The 18,046-nt window shown below is 36.9% G+C and overlaps 2 protein-coding genes and 1 long non-coding RNA gene across 5 annotated transcripts in view; 2 read left to right on the top strand and 1 right to left on the bottom strand.

Annotated features, from left to right (window-relative positions):
- Nucleotides 1-11,224, bottom strand: part of plx (PTB_TBC1D1_like and TBC domain-containing protein plx) — a 34,531-nt gene extending 23,307 nt beyond the window's left edge. The window contains exons 1-2 of one of the 2 annotated variants that reach the window (XM_064690110.1): nt 10,740-11,224; nt 9,560-9,913 (exon numbers count right to left, since the gene is read on the bottom strand). In XM_064690110.1, coding sequence (XP_064546180.1) covers nt 9,560-9,679 — 120 coding nt within the window. In that variant the 5' untranslated portion in view covers nt 9,680-9,913; nt 10,740-11,224. The remainder of the gene's footprint in view (nt 1-9,559; nt 9,914-10,739) is intronic. The other variant, XM_064690117.1, reaches the window with a different exon arrangement.
- On the top strand, nt 3,374-4,523 carry LOC135436845 (uncharacterized). 2 transcript variants are annotated; one of them, XR_010437613.1, is made up of 3 exons: nt 3,374-3,627; nt 3,703-3,784; nt 3,855-4,523. It is a non-coding gene; the product is annotated as an uncharacterized LOC135436845 (long non-coding RNA). The 2 variants fall into 2 exon arrangements; XR_010437612.1 differs by having other exon boundaries at nt 3,703-4,523.
- A 2,706-nt stretch (nt 11,225-13,930) lies between the features above and the next one.
- On the top strand, nt 13,931-16,963 carry Rab23 (RAS oncogene family member Rab23). The gene is made up of 3 exons (XM_064692152.1): nt 13,931-14,308; nt 15,333-16,045; nt 16,121-16,963. The coding sequence occupies exons 1-2, from the start codon at nt 14,180-14,182 to the stop codon at nt 16,032-16,034; spliced, it is 831 nt and encodes a 276-aa protein (XP_064548222.1). The 5' UTR covers nt 13,931-14,179; the 3' UTR covers nt 16,035-16,045; nt 16,121-16,963.
- Nucleotides 16,964-18,046: the final 1,083 nt, after the last annotated feature.

Here is an 18,046-nt window from a genome sequence, read left to right on the forward strand (position 1 = left end):
CTTTGGGTAAAGCTGACGTAAGTTCAACTAGCAACATTTATTAAAAATCCTGAAATATTGGTAACATAACAATAGAAACTATACATAACATTTTTTTTTAAGTTTTAGTTGGAAAACTTTCTGATCTGAGCTAACTGATAAGTATTAAATTCATACTTATATTAATTCTAATTTTTTCTAGCTTTTTTCAAGCCAATATTTATGCACAGTTTGCTCTATATAATTTTTTGGATTGCATATAACTCTCAGATTGCACTATATAATTTATTGGATTGCATATAAACTATATCATCTATTGAGTTGCCGTTGCTAACTTAATACCTCTATGTAGGACCGTTTTCTTCGTAAAGTACGCTTTTCATAGTACTCAAATTTTCACCACACGGTAAACGGTACTAAAATGTTTATAGCCCAGAACTTGAATAGTTAACGTGACAACTAATAAACTTGCTTTTATTAATTAAGTTCCTAAGTCTAGAAATATTAGTATTTGATTTATAGATATATTAGTATATCGATTTTAGTTGTTTGAAAATTAAGACATTTTTTTTAATCTATTTTTATTAAACCATACATAATTCATTCCAAAATCTCGATCTTATATCGATATTCTCCAAAATCGCTGATCACGTGTTCATTTAATTTTTATATAGGGCTTTGAAAATGTGTTTGAGGCCAATCGGTTTCATACAAGAGTTTTTCGCGATTTTCCACACTTTCGGGTGGAATTTCCAAAAAACCTGACATACCGTGCACCTCCACCGCATTAGGCAACTACAGTAAAATTATCACCAATCAGTTAGTCAGGACGAACAGTTTTATATATAGAGATATCTTTATTTTATAGTCAATCAATTAAGAACTTGAACACACATCCATTTTTTTTCACTAATTGAGGCAGAAGGAAGAAAAACAAACAAAACCAAACAACCAAAAAGAAAACAGAACCAGGGAGCAGCTTGTAGAACTTGTAAAGGAATCCGATCGAAAGGATGTCGACCAAGCACAGAAAATGGAAAATGAAAAGTTTTGGAGAAAATTAAATTAAAATCCGTAAACTGCGGCCGCCTGCTGTTTAGTAAGCAACGTGGGCGTTAGCTCGAGAACTACTTAAATACACTGTGCTCGGAGAGTAAGGAGTAGGAAAAGCTGAAAAACTTTTCCAGCATCAAAGAAAAAGCTTCGCAATTAATAACATTCCAGTGGGAGTGTTGCGCGGTGTGGGCGCCTAATGAGGCTGCCTGGCAACACGGTAATCATTGGGGGCTTACCTCGAGTCACCTTTACCATTCGAAATTAATTTTTTAATGGCAACTTGTCCGCCTGCACGTTGCCAATTTTCAATTAATTTGCGATTGCCACTTGATGCACTACACTCACCCGATGTGAGAATCGCCGAGAGAGACGCTGTCGTTGCCAGGTGAATTAAGTGGTGTCGACTGTTGACTGTCGACTCTCGACTCTCGACTGATTTTACGCCGTTCCGCTTTGCCTTTGACATTGACTGAGCAAATCCAATTATGCGTCGACCGAATCACAAATTGTTCCATTTCTGTTTGTAATGCAATCAGCGAACAAAGCGATTTGGGATTTTTCATTATAACAAAACGATTAAAAGCGGCAGATTGGAAAGAAGGGAGCATGGTTCCCATGAAAAAAATAGATGGCAGTGATTTGGGAAACCGTTTAGGAATATATACACTTTATTTATTGACAATTTGTTGAGGTTTAAAAACTGCGACCTATTTTCTGCCAATTTTTGTTGAGTAAGGCAGTTAGTTACTTTAAGTGGATTAAGGTTTACCACTCAATCCACGGCGCAAATGATCAGGATGATCAGGAGGAGAAGCCGAGTTAGGTTCTCAAAATAGTTCTTAAAATAAAAGAATGTATAACAATATGATAGCATTTTACATTGGGTTAAATAGGCAAATTTCCAAGGTAAAGAATGTCATTAAGAGTGGAGATTCGGTCGTCAGTTACTTAAATTTGATGTAATTGAACCAGCTACGTCAATATCCGATTACGAATCTTGTATTATTTAGTAGTTCGAATGAAAAGAGAAAAGGGAGTATGCCTCTATTCTGCTTCAGAAGCATATCGAGGGGGTTGAAATGTAAACAAGCTTTAATCAAACAGAGTACTGCACTTTATTTGGCAAGGCAAACTATAAAATAAAAAATAATTAAAAATATATTTATCACATTGATTTAATCAAATCGATTACCCCCTCCGAGCTACCTGTAATTGAAAGTTACTAATATCTCCGCCAGCCAAAGATTAGCCGTAAGCTCAATTATGTTATATTAGCCATTAATTGCAATATTTTCAGATGCTTTGCCCCATATTTATGAGAACCGCTATGTCAGCAATGGCCAACAACCAGACTCTGACCTTTTTGGCCCCATTTGACAAAGTACAAAGTAAGACTTTAACAGCGCCAGCAATAGCTGAAGTAGTTAATGTAAATTATATGGCTAAAATGCTGCCGACGACAACAGCAGCAGCAGCAGCAGCAAAAATAACAGCAATGTAATGGGAAATTGTAGGCAATCTATTGTGCAGCAACAACAACAACCAGAACAACTAAACACAGTTCATGCATAACAACAACGAACGTCAGCTGGCACATGAAAATGTAATGAAGAAACAGTTAAAACGCGTAAATCAGTGAGCAATAACACGCGATGTTGACAGCACGACGATACGTGATTCTAATTGGAGATGAGCGCGTAACACAATCGTGACTTAATAAGAATCCAACAGTGAGCTGCAATTTAAGGTATATTATTAACTAATTAAAAAGGCATAATACTTTGGCATAATACTTTGAAAAGACATTACCCTTATGGGAAATGGGCGCGTGACACGATCCACAACGCCCAAACTAGGACTGCAAATGGAAGACTTTATAAAATTGATTTAGTTATAAATGACGAGTTCTGATTCTAATTGGAGACAAGCTTGTAATTCTTTCGTCAGTTTAAGCAGGATTGAAATTACAAGTCAATGAACAACTAGTTTGTATATAAACGGGAGAAATATAATGAATACGTGTATCAACTAATATTTGATCTAGTGGTGGGCAATTAATACAACAAACAAACTAACTAAGCGAGAAATACATGATTTGTTCCATAGTGTATTCTCTCACGTGCTCATCGCTAATTTAATTGTGTAATGAATATGTCAAGTAACTGCAACAACAAAAATAACCCCTACAATGGACAACAATACGCGGAGACTGATTTCACGTGGCGCTAACTGCATTTCAATATGTGCAAGTGTATGTGTGTGTGTTTGCTTGACAACAATAGATTTTTGTATAAAATACAAAAGTAAATAAAATGTTTGCAGTCCGAGAAAGAGAACACAACATAACTTTTCCTTAACTTGCCGTCAATTAGAGTTGCAAAGAATGAAAGGACACAGAGAATGGGCAGAAGAAACGAAACAGAAGCCGTATAAAAGGGGTCAAGACGTCAAATGCTGACAGCTGACAAAGAAAAGAAAAATTATAACTCATACGAAGTGTGTGCCACAGTATAGCTTTTGTATGCGGCTAAAGTTGGGGCAGGTAAAAAGGGGAAAAAAAGTCAAGAACGTGGAAATAAAATTGTGTCACAGGTAATAAGAGCTTTAATCATAATCAATTCCTTGTTTAGGATTTTCATACATTTTCAATTTATGTTTGGAGCTTAGCATTTAAAATTACTAAAGAACGAGCAAGAAATGTTTCAACCTCCTGAATTGTTATCAATAAGCTAAATGCTCGGAGTGCTAAGTACTCAGCTACAACGCTCACTCGAACAACGTTGCACATAGTTTAAAATATTATTTTCTATGTGGCACAGGTCTGACTAGCAGAAGCGTGTCAAGTGAGTGTGGCAACTGACGCGCCGTTCCACACATAAAAAATGCCGTAGTCTAGCGACTGCAGAAGTGTACAACATCAAATTCAAAACGTCGGCCAAATGGAATCGAGTGGGCGACATCATTCGCGCCCAGTCAAAGCAAACGTAACGCATTCGCCGCGTAAGCCCCAGCAGAGAGTCCTCCACTGGGAGAGCCGCTGACGACGGTAAAGTGTGAAACCATTTGCGACGCACAGGGATGGGAAGCCTGGTGCTGCGGCTCAAGTGACTCGACTCGGCCAGAAACGGATTAGCAGCGGGACTTGAGTGACTTTTCCAAAGCAGCAACAAAAAATCCGCCAAACAAAAAGAAAAAAATATTCTGCAGGCAAATGAAACAAGCGATCTATTGATTTTTCTTTTGCAGTTCGCTCAAATCAACTTCCTGCCTGCCGTCGTGACGTCAATGGAAGACCTGCCACAAAGCTTAGGGTTGGGGCATAGGAGGAAGGCAGTAACCACCTGACAATTGATACGAGCGGCGTTAGTTCAGAGTTTTTGGGCAGCAAAATAAGTAGGGATTTTACAAATTATTGTTGGACTTGATTTAGATTTTAGTCAATTTATAACAAAGTTAAATGAACTCAAATTAAAAGTGAATACAATTGATGGGCTTGTAGCTTAATAAAATATTAAAGGGAGGAACAATTATATTAGCTAAAATTAATACCATATGACACAATAATGTACATTTAACTGTTGAATAAAAACAATTTTAATGTTCATATTAAATCCAACAAAATAAACGTTTAATATCTAAAAAAAAAAAGTACGCTTTCTATTAATAAATATATGTTGTATGCATATTAGCAAAAAATTGAGAATTATGTTTGGGTAAAGGCCATCATATACACCATCCTTATAGATAATATATGATATAACTAAATATTAACTACGAAAACTCAAAAGGTACTTAGAAAAAACAAAACAAATAAACAAAAAATTTAAGTTATGTACAATAGCTTTGTTTTAAATACTTTTTGTTTAAAGACTCATTTATTTTAAGCTACATTTCTTTAGTTATAAGTAATTAAACTGATATTAGTTGATAAAACTTTTTCATTGATTTAAAGACTTGGCCTAACTTAGCTATTCACCAAAGCTATATATTTCATTGCACTAATTGCTGAACAATATGCATGTTAAAAATTTATAAAATTCCGAAAACACACACGCATAGACAAAGCTCTGCTTGCTTGGCCGTTGAAGCAGCGCAAAAGTTGACATAAGACTTTGATGTTGAGGCGTGGGAGTTGGATGGGCGTGGCACGTTTCGCACTTGAGCAGCAGCCAAAAGACAGCTTGTTATAATTTCCATGCGCTATTTAACATAATAAAGCATTAAGCTGCCACAGCATTTGTCGCACACACTGCAAATGAACACGAACCAGAGCACTGGCAAACACTTCAGTTTCTCTATTTGTTTTTCTCTATCTCTCCCTCGGCTTCTGGGTGCGTGTTGGTTTTATGTCAATGTACTGAAGCGGAGGGTGGGGGTGGGGAGGAGGGCAGCGGCAGCCCACATGCAAACATATATGAAAATAATAAACAAAAGTGCAGGCTTTAGTAAATATTTATACAAGAAAATATGCATCAAATTATAGTCTGGGCCGGGTCTGTAGTGCCTGACTTACCAAGTGCACAACAGTGAGGGAAAGCCAACAGAGAAAAAGAGAGTAAGAGGGAAAGCCAAAAAGAAAGAGAGAGAGGGACAGAGAGCGTTGCGTATGTGTGCTGTGAATGCATAATTTTATGGCATTATATGCGAAAGTGCTTAAAAAAATTTGCAAATTAAGCTTGAAAAATTGTTATATTATCTTCTTAGGATGAAATATTAAGCACCCAATGTGTAAATAAATTATAAAATACAATTTCAATATATAAAAGGATGTAAAATGAACTTGCTAGAAGCCTAGACGTTAAGAATTCCAAGGATAAATTGAGAAATTTTCATTTATGCTATGATCTAAAGATAATAATATTTAGCCCAGTGAAGAGACAAAGCTCCAAGTTAAAAAGTAAAGAAAAATTCTTTAAAAAGGAAATAAGATATATTTTAATAAAGTAATGGGAAGACTGTGTAGTATTTCATTACTAAACCCAGTTGTTATATAATGTTACTGGAGCAAGAAAGCATAACCCAGACGTAGTTTATTAAAACTCTCCTTATAACCGACTGTGCAAAAATAAAATAAAAAAAAAAGGAAAAACTAATTCTCATAATTTTCCATTTAAGAGACCACACTGCAAAGCCAGGATCAAGTATCAAATATATGAACTCTGGTTAGCGGCTCCCAGAGTAGTTACCTTTTTATATAAATATAATTTCCGGCAACCCAACGCCCACTCTTTACTCTCTCTTTCTCTGCCCCTCTCTGCATATCCGCCAGCTCTTCTATTCAATGGGAACTTACAACAATTGCCGGATCATAGGTCGAAAGCGCCCACAATTTGCTCGGTGGTGGCGCCAGCTCGTAAAAAGGATTCTTTTTAATGCAACGCATAGCCACCTGCGCGGCCAACACAAAACCAAAATGGACAAGCAGGACGAGAGCAGGACAATTCACAAAGAGTAGAATCCCAAGATTTTCATACAACTTTCACTCAGCCTCGACCCGCAACTTGTTGGCAACTGTAGGGAATTTAATTATGCAATGCCTTTCACTGTCACCGACTTGGCAGACCCTAGCAAAAACCCTGGAGCATCATTGGCTAACACACCTAAGCACAGGTAGAGCCCACATTCACACACACACACACATGCGGCTGATGTGCGCCTAATTGCAAGCTTTGCTCAAATTAATTTCAAGCTTCAAATAATATTAGCCATGGGACACCAACGTGCGACTGAAATAGCACATACAACTTAAAGTGGGTGGAAGTAAGACAGAGCTAGCATTGAAGCGCAGTAGACAACTAGCCGCTGCACGTGCTCAACGCGGCGTATGCGTAACACGCCAGCCTATCACCTGGTATATATGAGTGTATATATAAATCTGGCAGGTCTAGATGTGCGCACTCGAGATGGGTTCAAGAAGTTCACAGACTGAATAGAATCTTCGAAGCTGCATAACATCCAATATTTGATGAAAATGTATGCCTATATATATAATTTATCTGTTTCAAAAATTATATGCTGCTTAATTTACATTTGTTCTAAATCTATTGTAATATTTATAACTAAAACCGAAAACGAATGGTATATATAAATACATATATACATATTAATTCATACATAGCAATACATCAGCTATGCATCGACACATAACTACTTAGTATCCCGTATCATTATCAGAATCTATATTTGTATATATTTATATCATAATCTAGATAGAAAGATTTTCTTAATATTTATCTTCCTTTGCCCATTTAATCGCCAATGTGCATATATATCTATATCAATAAATCTTCAAAAATTCGTAATGCCTGCTAAATCAAGAGATAGTTCAGAAGATTATTAGAGAAATGAACTTGTTAGTGAGAAAAGGAAAAATAAGAGAACAACACTCTTCGGTAGATGAGCTGACTAAGCGATCCAATCAATTAGGCAATTAATATCCGGTCCCGAATCACAGTAAAAGAACAGAAGAACTGCTGAATTTCTGGATTTAAACAAAACAAAATCTCTTTATAGATCATCAGATGCCGCAAGTAACTACACAAGCTAAAAAGTGTGACACATACAGCCTGCATTAAAGACGACAAGAGACCAAACCACATGCTGGTAGTAGGATGAGAATTTTACTCTGAGTATATCAGGAACTAGGCCCTCAGTCTTAGTATTTGAGGTTTGAGTACTCTTAAGCCAGTGACAATCCTTGCATTTTTGCAAGCAGTAGGACTCAGGAAAGGGCTATAGCTCAAAGACAGAGTAAAAGCACAATAGACAATAGACAGAAGGTCGCAGTGCCAGATTCTTCAAAAATAATAATATTATTAGTCATATAACTAATAATACTGATAATAAAATAAATCAAAGTAAATAAACTCTACCAAATTTTTGATGACACCATTAAGAACCTTCACATTCGCACTACTCAACGTGTAACCCTCGGATAAGGTCCATTTATACCTATTTCAGCTGTTTGTTCGTTTCGGGATGACGTTGTCGTCCTCCTAATTAGCTACGAGTTTCGTACTGTGACTGTGATTTTCATTTAGGACTCACCTTTCCGCATTGTGGTTCTAATTTTAGGCAGTCCCAACGGTTGCCAACAGAGTTAATCAGTGTAATTATCGTTTAATAAAATTTCGTACGCTTTGCGCCCACTTTGAGCTGCCTGCATGCCAGCCTGCCTGGCGGGTTGTTTAATTGATTTATTGAGCCGTAATAATTGCAAATTGCTTTTAATTGTTTTGGGCAAAGATAAAAGCGTGTTATGGATATCACCAGCTGCAATTGGATTAACATGCCAATGCCAGGAGCGTTGACAGCCCGACTGACAACATAATTCAAAATGACAGAACGCCGACTGCCGGGCAAGTGTGTGGCATGATGATGATTTAATCGGGCGCCTGTGATGGAATATGCCAAGTTATGGAAATGCTGTAAAGTTGCAATAAGCAAAAGCTCATGGGCAGATTTATGGAATGAGATAAAGTTCTTATACATTCTTTCTTAATTTGACCATTAGAATATAGTATATCCTTATCTAAAGTATGTTTAACTGGACTGGACTGAACCAAGAAAAATACATTTCGTTTGATTTAAAATGGATGCTCGCTCAAAATAGATTTAAAGATGGATACTGTATTTGAAATATATCTTTAACAATTTTGTATACTTTTATTAAGGATTGAAAAGTATCGTAAATAAATGCCAAGTACCAACCTAATTAAACTAAGACTAAAATCTTTAAAAAAAAAATGTATAATAGAAAATTATGTATGCTCATACCATTCCAAGATTGTTTTAATTTTTTACGCTACTATTATGTCTATATGATTTTGCAAGGAAAAAATATATTTTTAATCTAATTTAAAATATCAATAGCAATAAGCGGGCTTCCGGAAATAAGAATAGTTTTCTATCAGACTCATTTCTGTATTTGATAACTAAAAGTAGATTTATGCAATTAAATATAAGTCTCTTTTGTTTTGCTTTGTTCCAAACTATATGTGATTTGTTGCAAACTAATAATGTTTGCGGCATCAAGATTATGATTGTATATGCATATATAAATAAATATAGTACTTGATTATAAGAGAAGAAAAATGTTTTAAATAAAGAATTTCGGTTACTCATATTCATAAAAGAAAGAAAGCTCTATTAACAGACTTTCTTGGTCTAATATCTAACTAAGCAGAGCAATAGTATGTCGTCCAATTTTCTTCTTTGATTTTCAGAACAAATCTCACGCGCACAATATATATATATATATAAATATTTTTTTTAAATATAATACAAAAATTGGTATTAAAATCTTGAATCAAACACAAATTTTGCGATATCTGTTAGTCAAAATTAAAAACGATTTAAAACATTTAAAGAATTTTGAAGAAAGCAAAACAGTCCTTTCTAATCAATTCGCATAATTACGAAATACTCACAATTTTTTTTATATTTTTTTCTTCATTTTATTAAGTTTATTTCTTAATCTTAAACTGTGGGGGCTTGCGCCATACATAATTATTGATTAACTTACCTTTGTGTAGCTCTCAGTGGATCGTATGTCGTTGATGGTCCATGGCAACATGGATGCCGAATAGCGCGGATCGACGGACGCACTGCCGCGATATGTCAACGAAACGAGCCGAGTTTTCATTTTGATCAGATTGTTTTTGCTTTAGCTCGACTTGGGTGTATACTGGCTGCGTATACAGTTAGTTGTTTTCAATGTTGAATTTGAATATTAAATGCAGTACAAGTTCAATTTGCAATGCAAATTACATTTTCTCATTTTATTATTTGTTTTTTGCAATTCACTTTACGCTCATTGGGTTTCTGCCGTTACTGTTGGTTTGCCGTTTCGTAATTACTTTTTAATTGTTGTGATTTGCTACATGAGAGAAATAAATAAATAGGCATTAAACTGAAATCAATAAAATTAACAGGCGGCCAGTGTTCCACTTTAGAGCGAATGTCGAGGTGCGAGTCCTGCATGAGTCACGCCTGGTGCTCAGGGGAGACTTTTGGGGCCGGGACCAACGGCATTTGTTGGTAAGGACAATGACCACCTGACTGATATACTTTTTGGATTGATGGAGAATTTATTTGCGGCTCATCATCAACAAAGTTTACTATCAATATTGATTTTTCAGAGCTACCCTGGCCACAGACTTTTTAATGCCCTTGCAGAGGGCATTATTATTTTGTCACCAAACGCGTAACGCTTAGAACGTGACATCTTCGATGGTCGGTATTAGCTGCACAATCGGAATAGCCAAATATGTTTATACACAAACTATTTCCTCAACTGTGAGCTATCTTTTCTTCATAAGTCTATATTCTTTGCATAATAATAAATACCATGTAATCAAAGTGTAACTTTTATATCAATCATCTTTCTGTTCTTCAGTTTAAAAACATTTCGAAAATCTGCATTAGGTTTGCAAGGGTATTTGAACTTCTATGCGCCGAAAAAAGACGTTCTTTCTTGTTTTACTTTATTGCCGCTTCGCATTCTCAAAGTTTCTGCTTCTTCTTAGTTTTTTTTTGCACGCGACTGCCAGAAATAGGAATGTGTGAGCCAGAGGACGAGAGCCACCACCACAAGTGGCTAGGGCAGGGGCAGGGGCATGGCATGGGCAGAAGAAGCCAGAATCACCCCTAAAAAAAATTCGCTCGATGGCAATGTTGGAATTTACTTTTGCATAAACATTTACATTTTACTTTCCTATGGTTTCACAATGTTTTTTTTCGCTTTTGAGTTTACTTCTGCCATTACGCCACACACATGTAGCACGCGACACATAGACTCGCACACACTCGTACACGACACGTTTATTGGTATTCGTGGGATTTGCAACTAAACAATAAGTCAACTAACTGAATGGAGACGGATACATAAAATCGCGTTGAAATTACGCAGAGCACTGAATCGGTATCCGAACGAATGATGGCTCCAATGTTCCTGCCAGTGCGACAACGAAACATTTCTCTATTCCGATGTAGCCGCGGCAACGACAAACGTCCTTCGTCCTGCATATTAGGCGCATGCGTTGATATTTGCATACAACGCTGATGACAATAAGCGATCGCGGGAACAATCAATTGAAACGACTTCGCGTTTAATTTAATGTTCTTTAAACCATTACTTAATTACTCTATTGGATAGATTTAAATTACAATAGACTATTGCCCGCCAAACAATAACGCAAATCCAAATAAACAAATGATAGCATTCCGCAAAGAAACAGTATGAGTCTATTGGCCGACCTCCACAAGTTATCATTCACAGCTGAACAGCTGGTTGTAAAAGCCCATCACGTGGCTGCGCAAAAAAGTGTTGCAAAATACTTGCATAAATAGTTATCGATAGAAGATGGCGTTATTATTTAAATTGAAGGCAATTTAAACGTTTTAATTTTTAAAGAAATTAATTAAATAAATGCTTATAATTTAAAGATAAGCATACGTTAACAATATTTTACAACTATGCCGCACTTAAACCACTTACTAACACTACCGGTCGCTCGCGTCTTCTTCTTCTGCTACCTTGCCAGCTTTGTCTTTGAGCCAAGTTGTTGTAAGCCATGCTTTAGCCACTTAGTTTGTGCTGGAACGCGTTAAGCATCAGGTGTGTACTCATTGCCGCTTTGCGCTTTGTTCGATCTGCATGACTCGTGTGTACGTTTTCGGTATATTTTCTTGGGTGTACATGTAGAAGAAGAGACTTTCACTACGGTTCAAAGCCCAAAGGCAGATAGCAGCAGATGCGACTAACGCTAACATTAATTAATGCGCTTCGCAAGCGTTGTCGTTATTTCAAACTTCAAGAGTGGTTTGAAGCTGCTGGCTTATGAGTTTTTTACAGCTCCTCCGGCTCTCGCATTTTCGCATTCGCATATGTTGTTTAATATTTAAACTTACATATACTGGTTAATTTCTCACCAACAACAAACACAATGAGCCTCCGTCAACTTTTTGTGTGTGTGTGTGAGAAAGGGCTATAAAAAAGATATGGAACAACAACAATAACGAAAAATAGAGACTTTTGTCAGCGATAGCGACAGCACCACGGCTGTTTTGAAAACTACCGTTAGTGCGCGAATCGAGTGTTTAAAGTTAATTTAAATAATGAGGAATTTGCGCTCATAATTGATTTAAGTAGCGCAACAGACAGCAACAACACACCTCATGCATTTGCATAATTTTCCACACACACATGAAAATTCGCTGCGCTTTAGTTGCCAGTTGCAGTGGCAGTAACAAGTGGCATTTGTTGTTGTTGTTTTTGTTGTTCCTGTTGCACTCACACAGTTGCACTGCTCGGTGTGTACTTAAATGGCCAAGTTAGAATCCACATTCCACAAAAAGAACAACCACAACACAATGCATCAAGAAGGAAGTGGCCAAGCAACGGCAATCGAGCGCAGCAGCAGCAGCACCATCAACTACAACTACAACAAAAATAATCTATTAGTTTGTGAGCAAATTTCAAAATAATTGCACATTCTAGACAATTTAGCCCAGGCACGAAGAACTGAGCGCTGTGGAAAACTGCAATGATGTGCATTATTTGTAATTTGTACAAACACAGACAAATATACAGGTGAAACAGGTAGGCCGGCGCAGCTAGCATCGACCGCGTCTGCGACTGCGTGCAGTTTTTCATTCTTAGCGTCCCACACACAAACACACACAAGCGCGCGCACTCGCTCGCGATCCAATTGGATTTTATGTCAAGCTTCGCTGGCACGACTCTCTTCTTTGTCTGGTTGTTGTTGGCACACACATATGTAAATATGTTTGTATGCTTATTGAACTAGTTAAATCTATAACCTCGCTGGCCTTAATTATCATAACAATAGACAAAAACAAAAAGGCACACAAATAACCCGCAGCGCAAAGCTTCAAGATTTGCAGCGGCAGAAGAGTGTATAAGAATGTGGCCCAAAAGCGAAATAGTCACAACATAATTAGAACGAGCGAATGGCAACAAAATAGCGCGCGGTCAAATGTCGCACCGTGGCTTGAGCAGCACAAAAACCAAGAGTCGAAGACTGCATAAATCTAAAAGCCAAATGTAAGCGAAATGCAAATGCAGTGTGGCCCATCAAATTTATATTGGAATTGGAACAGTTAGAGATGGGGCCTTGCATTGATTATGGTGAATGGTTGTGATTGGTCAATGGAAATTTGAGGAGAATAAAAATGAATGGAAACCTCACATGTTATTCAACCTAAAGCGTGAAAGTGCTGGAGTTTAAAAAAATTAATAAAAATAAAAAATAAAAATTGTAATTTCTGCTTAAAAATTAGAAAAGCGGTGTCAACGGCGTCAAGTGGAGCAGTTTATTTGAAAAATTGGTATTCATAAATATTCATATTCCGCAAAATTTAAAATTCATAGTCATAAAACGGTTATTGTACTACTATTGTCTCTAAAATAGCATATGGTAATAGAGTTCGACTTCGCGCGCCCACAAAGCTTCTGACAGTTAATTTCCAACATTTCTAAAGAATTCATAAGCACGCGCTAATGTCATGCACACACACACACATGCACATAGCATCACCTCTGATCTTGCTACATTCCCAATTCTAATGACAACTACTGGGCGAAGAGACAAGTTGCGACTTGTCGTTTGCGATGCGTGAGCCGCGCGCTTTGCGCTGCGTGGTGTGTTGGTAGCACTTGTTGTAAATGTAACCGGCTCACGTAGCGTCTTATTAGAAGCCGCAGTCATCGCCCGCCCCTAGCCCAAAACAGGAAGGCAAGAAAAAGACCAAAAAAAAAATGTATATGAATAAAATTGAAAAAAAGAGCGTACTGAAAAACCGGTTGCTATGAAAACGAAAGAAAAACTTTATCTGTTGCATGCATTTTTTTTGTGAGTCTATTTTTTCGTGACGTTTGGGTTTTCTTTTCCACAGTTCCAGTTTCTGTATTCGATTTTGGTGAAATCAATGCGTAGAAAGTGAATTGCAATCGCTTTGACATTACGCAAAAGCCACGCGAAAAGTGAAAATCCCCGCACAAACTGGACTTTGCCGAAAACAGGTGAATACTAGCATTTGCTTAGCGTGCTTTAATTGCCTGCTAAATAATCAACGGGCCGACCGAATCGAACCGAACACAAAGCGGATCGTGCGGCCGCCGATGCGTCTGTTAATCCAAACGGCAACGGCAACGGGCGGAGCTGCTGCAGCTGCTCTACAGTCCCACTCGCAGTCCCAGTACAATTACAGTAGCATGCGTGAGGACGATATCGAGCTGGCCATTAAGGTGGTAAGTTATCCGACACACATTAGTGTGTGCCCCTGCCCCCCCCCCCCCCCCCTCCCTTTAACAGCCGAAGACCCCACAATTAGAATGATGAATGTGTCCAGTTCCAATCAGCTGAGGATAGATATAAATGATACACTGGGAGAAAATCAATGTTGAATTCTATTAAATCGAATTTCTTAATTGAATACAAGAAAATACTTTTTACCAGAACTTTTTTGCATTTTGTGAACATTATATTAGCAAAAAATACTTGGAATTATTAGAAAATACTTTTTTCCAGATAAGCGAAAAACAAATTAAATTTTTTAGCCAGAGTAATTCAGTACTTTATATTTTGTATTTTCGGGATTAATAAAAGTTCTTAAAATAGGAATCGAAGAAATTTCGTCCTTGTTCGTATATTGAAAACGTTTTTACTTGATTTAAGTACAACACTCTTGACCTTTTTCTCTCAGTGTAGTTGCTGCTGCAGCTTGTGCCGTGGATAAGCGTTAAATAATAACCCCTGCACAACACACGCACACCATCAGCAATTATATAAATAGCTTTATATACTATATATATATATTCTACCAGAGCAGGCAGAACAATCATTGATCATTTGCAACGGTTATTATTCGCCGGTGAATGAGAAATTCTGAGGAAATGCCTCTTCTAGAATGTGTGACTCTTAAACAAAGCTGCATTCGGTTTTCCACCTGAGGATTAAACGAAATAAAAACTCTTGTTTAAGAGATTAAATAAGAGATTAAGTAACTGTTAAATATCTTATATACATAAAATTTCTTTATACATATCTTTATTCTCTTATGTTCCTCGAAATTTTTGATAAAAATATGATCATTCTCATATTTATAAACTTAAGCATTTGAAGTTTGATCTATTATTGACGTTTTGACAAATATTATATTTAAAATTGAATAATTGTCATAATATAATATCAATTATTATAATCTGACATTTTTTAGATCGAGAAATGAACTTATAGCTGATAAATTGAACACTTCACTATTTACTTTTTCAGGTGATCGTCGGCAATGGAGGCGTCGGCAAATCCTCAATGATCCAGCGCTATTGCAAGGGCATCTTCACCAAGGACTACAAGAAAACGATTGGAGTTGATTTTCTGGAGCGCCAGATCGAGATCGATGGCGAGGATGTGCGCATCATGCTGTGGGACACGGCCGGCCAGGAGGAGTTCGATTGCATAACCAAGGCGTATTATCGGGGCGCCCAGGCCTCAGTGCTAGTCTTCTCGACGACAGATCGCGCCTCCTTCGATGCCATCAAGGAGTGGAAGCGCAAAGTGGAGAACGAATGCAATGAGATACCCACGGTGATAGTGCAGAACAAGATTGATCTAATCGAGCAGGCTGTGGTCAGTGCGGACGAGGTGGAAACGCTGGCCAAGATGCTCAACTGCCGACTGATACGCACCTCCGTCAAGGAGGACATCAATGTGGCCTCTGTGTTTCGCTATTTGGCCACCAAGTGCCACCAGCTGATGACGCAGAGCTACGACCAGGTGGCCGGCGCTGGCGCCAACAATAGTCAGCAACAGTCAACGCATCCGCCCTACAGCAGCACACCCACCATCAGCGCCTTCAGTCCGACCTTCACCAAGTCCAGCAGCGGCACTATTGTCCTGCGGCCGGCCAAAAAGGGCAGCAGCTCCAGTGCGGCGCGAAAGCGCAAAATTGTGCTCAAAAAGTGCGGCATCTTGTGAGGCGGCTAAGGGTAAGGTGTACGAGGGGATCTGTGCAGCTAAGGCCAATTAATAACTGGAGCATATTTAACGCTTTATTATTTTAGAGCCCCAAATCAAGTTGTAGGCATGTGACCAGCCAAGCGTTGGATGCAGCCACAGCCCCAAGTCAGCAGTCAGAGCCATTCACTAGTCGTGCACAGACTCCGCAATGTTGGCAGTCATTGCATGATATGTGGAGTGGAGCAGGGAAGAAGGGGGAAAGATGGGAATCAGGGGGGTGTGAACAGATAAAAAACATAAGCACACGAATAGTTTATTTAACAAAAACTTTGGCTTAACGAAGTTTAAATACTCTTGCAGTCAGCAAAATAAATATATTAAAATATTTTAGATTTTGGTCCACTTTAACTGCCTAAACTCTGGTGTTAATTGACTAATATTTCAGTCAATCCTTGTACATGTAAAGTATCAGCAAATTTAATATATTATACAAGCTTAACTTTAAAAAGCTTAAAAAATGAAATAGCTAAAAATTGTAAAGCGAAAACAATTTTGGTCCACTTTAATGACTTAAACTGATTGTAAATTAATAAAAAATCAACTAATAACATCATAAACTATTTATAAATAAATAATTTAAGAATATTGTCATGAGTTAAATATATTTTGGTACAGTTTGACAGCTTTAACTGACATTTACTAAGCAAGAAAGTTAAACAGAAATCCTTACTAAAATAAAAACTAAGAATTTAAGATTAAATCTCTGCGTTACGAACAGCTTTTAGAAATGTATAAGACCCAACTGCAAGGGTATTTAAAATCACAAGCTCAAAATGCATGTGCAATAATTTATGCAACTACTCTAATTTTTAGTCTAGTTAGTAATAGATAAGCATGTAACCGACTTTTCATTGTATAATGCCCACTTTTCTATAACGGAGACTGATGCAGCGTTCAATATATATATATATATATATATATATATATATATATATATATATATATATATATATATATATATATATATATATATATGATAAATATATATATTATTTATCTATTATCTAATTATATGTGTGTGCGCTTCTGTAAAAATATGTATGTATCTATATTAATACGAGTATATATACCCTATATATAGCTATGTATATTTTTCTACTACAGTTGAGATTGGCTTTTTGGCACGCTAGCACCGGACCTCTCCCAACTTGAGAGAGGGGCTGCGGGGTTAGAGGGCGCCTTCGTGTGAATCCTTCGCAAATTAGCCCTGGCAAAATGTGCAATTAATTGCCCAACTCATTTAATTATTAACCAAGCAAGAGGCATGTAGAAACGCAATTATGTCGGCTATGCAGAGTGTGTTTTGTCCTAATGCCAATTAGCATGAGAATAGATCAGAGAATCCAAGCCCAAAATATGCAAATATTAACTATAACTACATTATTATACAAGTATATGTTATTACCTAAGCTCATAAATATTAAACTAATAAATTATTTTGTATATTTAACAATTCCATTTATAAAATATTAAAAATTTCTGGAATCTGAAAACTCGAATCTATTTTTTAGTTAAAATATCTGCAGACATTTGCAAAAATCTAATCTAACGTTTTAAATTTCTATCAATATATATTGACGTCAACAGAATTTCCTAAGCTCGATAGATTTTAAAGACCTCAATAATGTATTTTCTAATAGTTTTTTACATAAAAGTGCAACGCATTGAACGATATAGCTCCGATTACAAAAGGCATGTATATTCGTCGTAAATGATCTAACGACAAGCGAGTTGATATGTCCGTCAATCTGTCTGTCTGGTTATAGTCAATCTAGTTGCACAGTTTAAAGTTATCTTGATGAGATTTGTCAACAAGCTATCTTCTTAATGCTGGCACTATATATCTCGGAGTTCCCTGGATCGGATCACTATACTATATATTGGCCAAAAACACAACTTTTTTGTTATTGCAGGTATATAGGTTAGCTATACTTCCCACGTATGACAAAAATTAATATTATATCAATAGG

This window comes from Drosophila montana, unplaced genomic scaffold (assembly GCF_035044405.1).
Source record: "Drosophila montana isolate Dmon_TW-CO22-7 unplaced genomic scaffold, ASM3504440v1 contig_1505_1, whole genome shotgun sequence".
In the NCBI taxonomy this organism is placed as follows: Eukaryota; Metazoa; Arthropoda; class Insecta; order Diptera; family Drosophilidae; genus Drosophila; species Drosophila montana.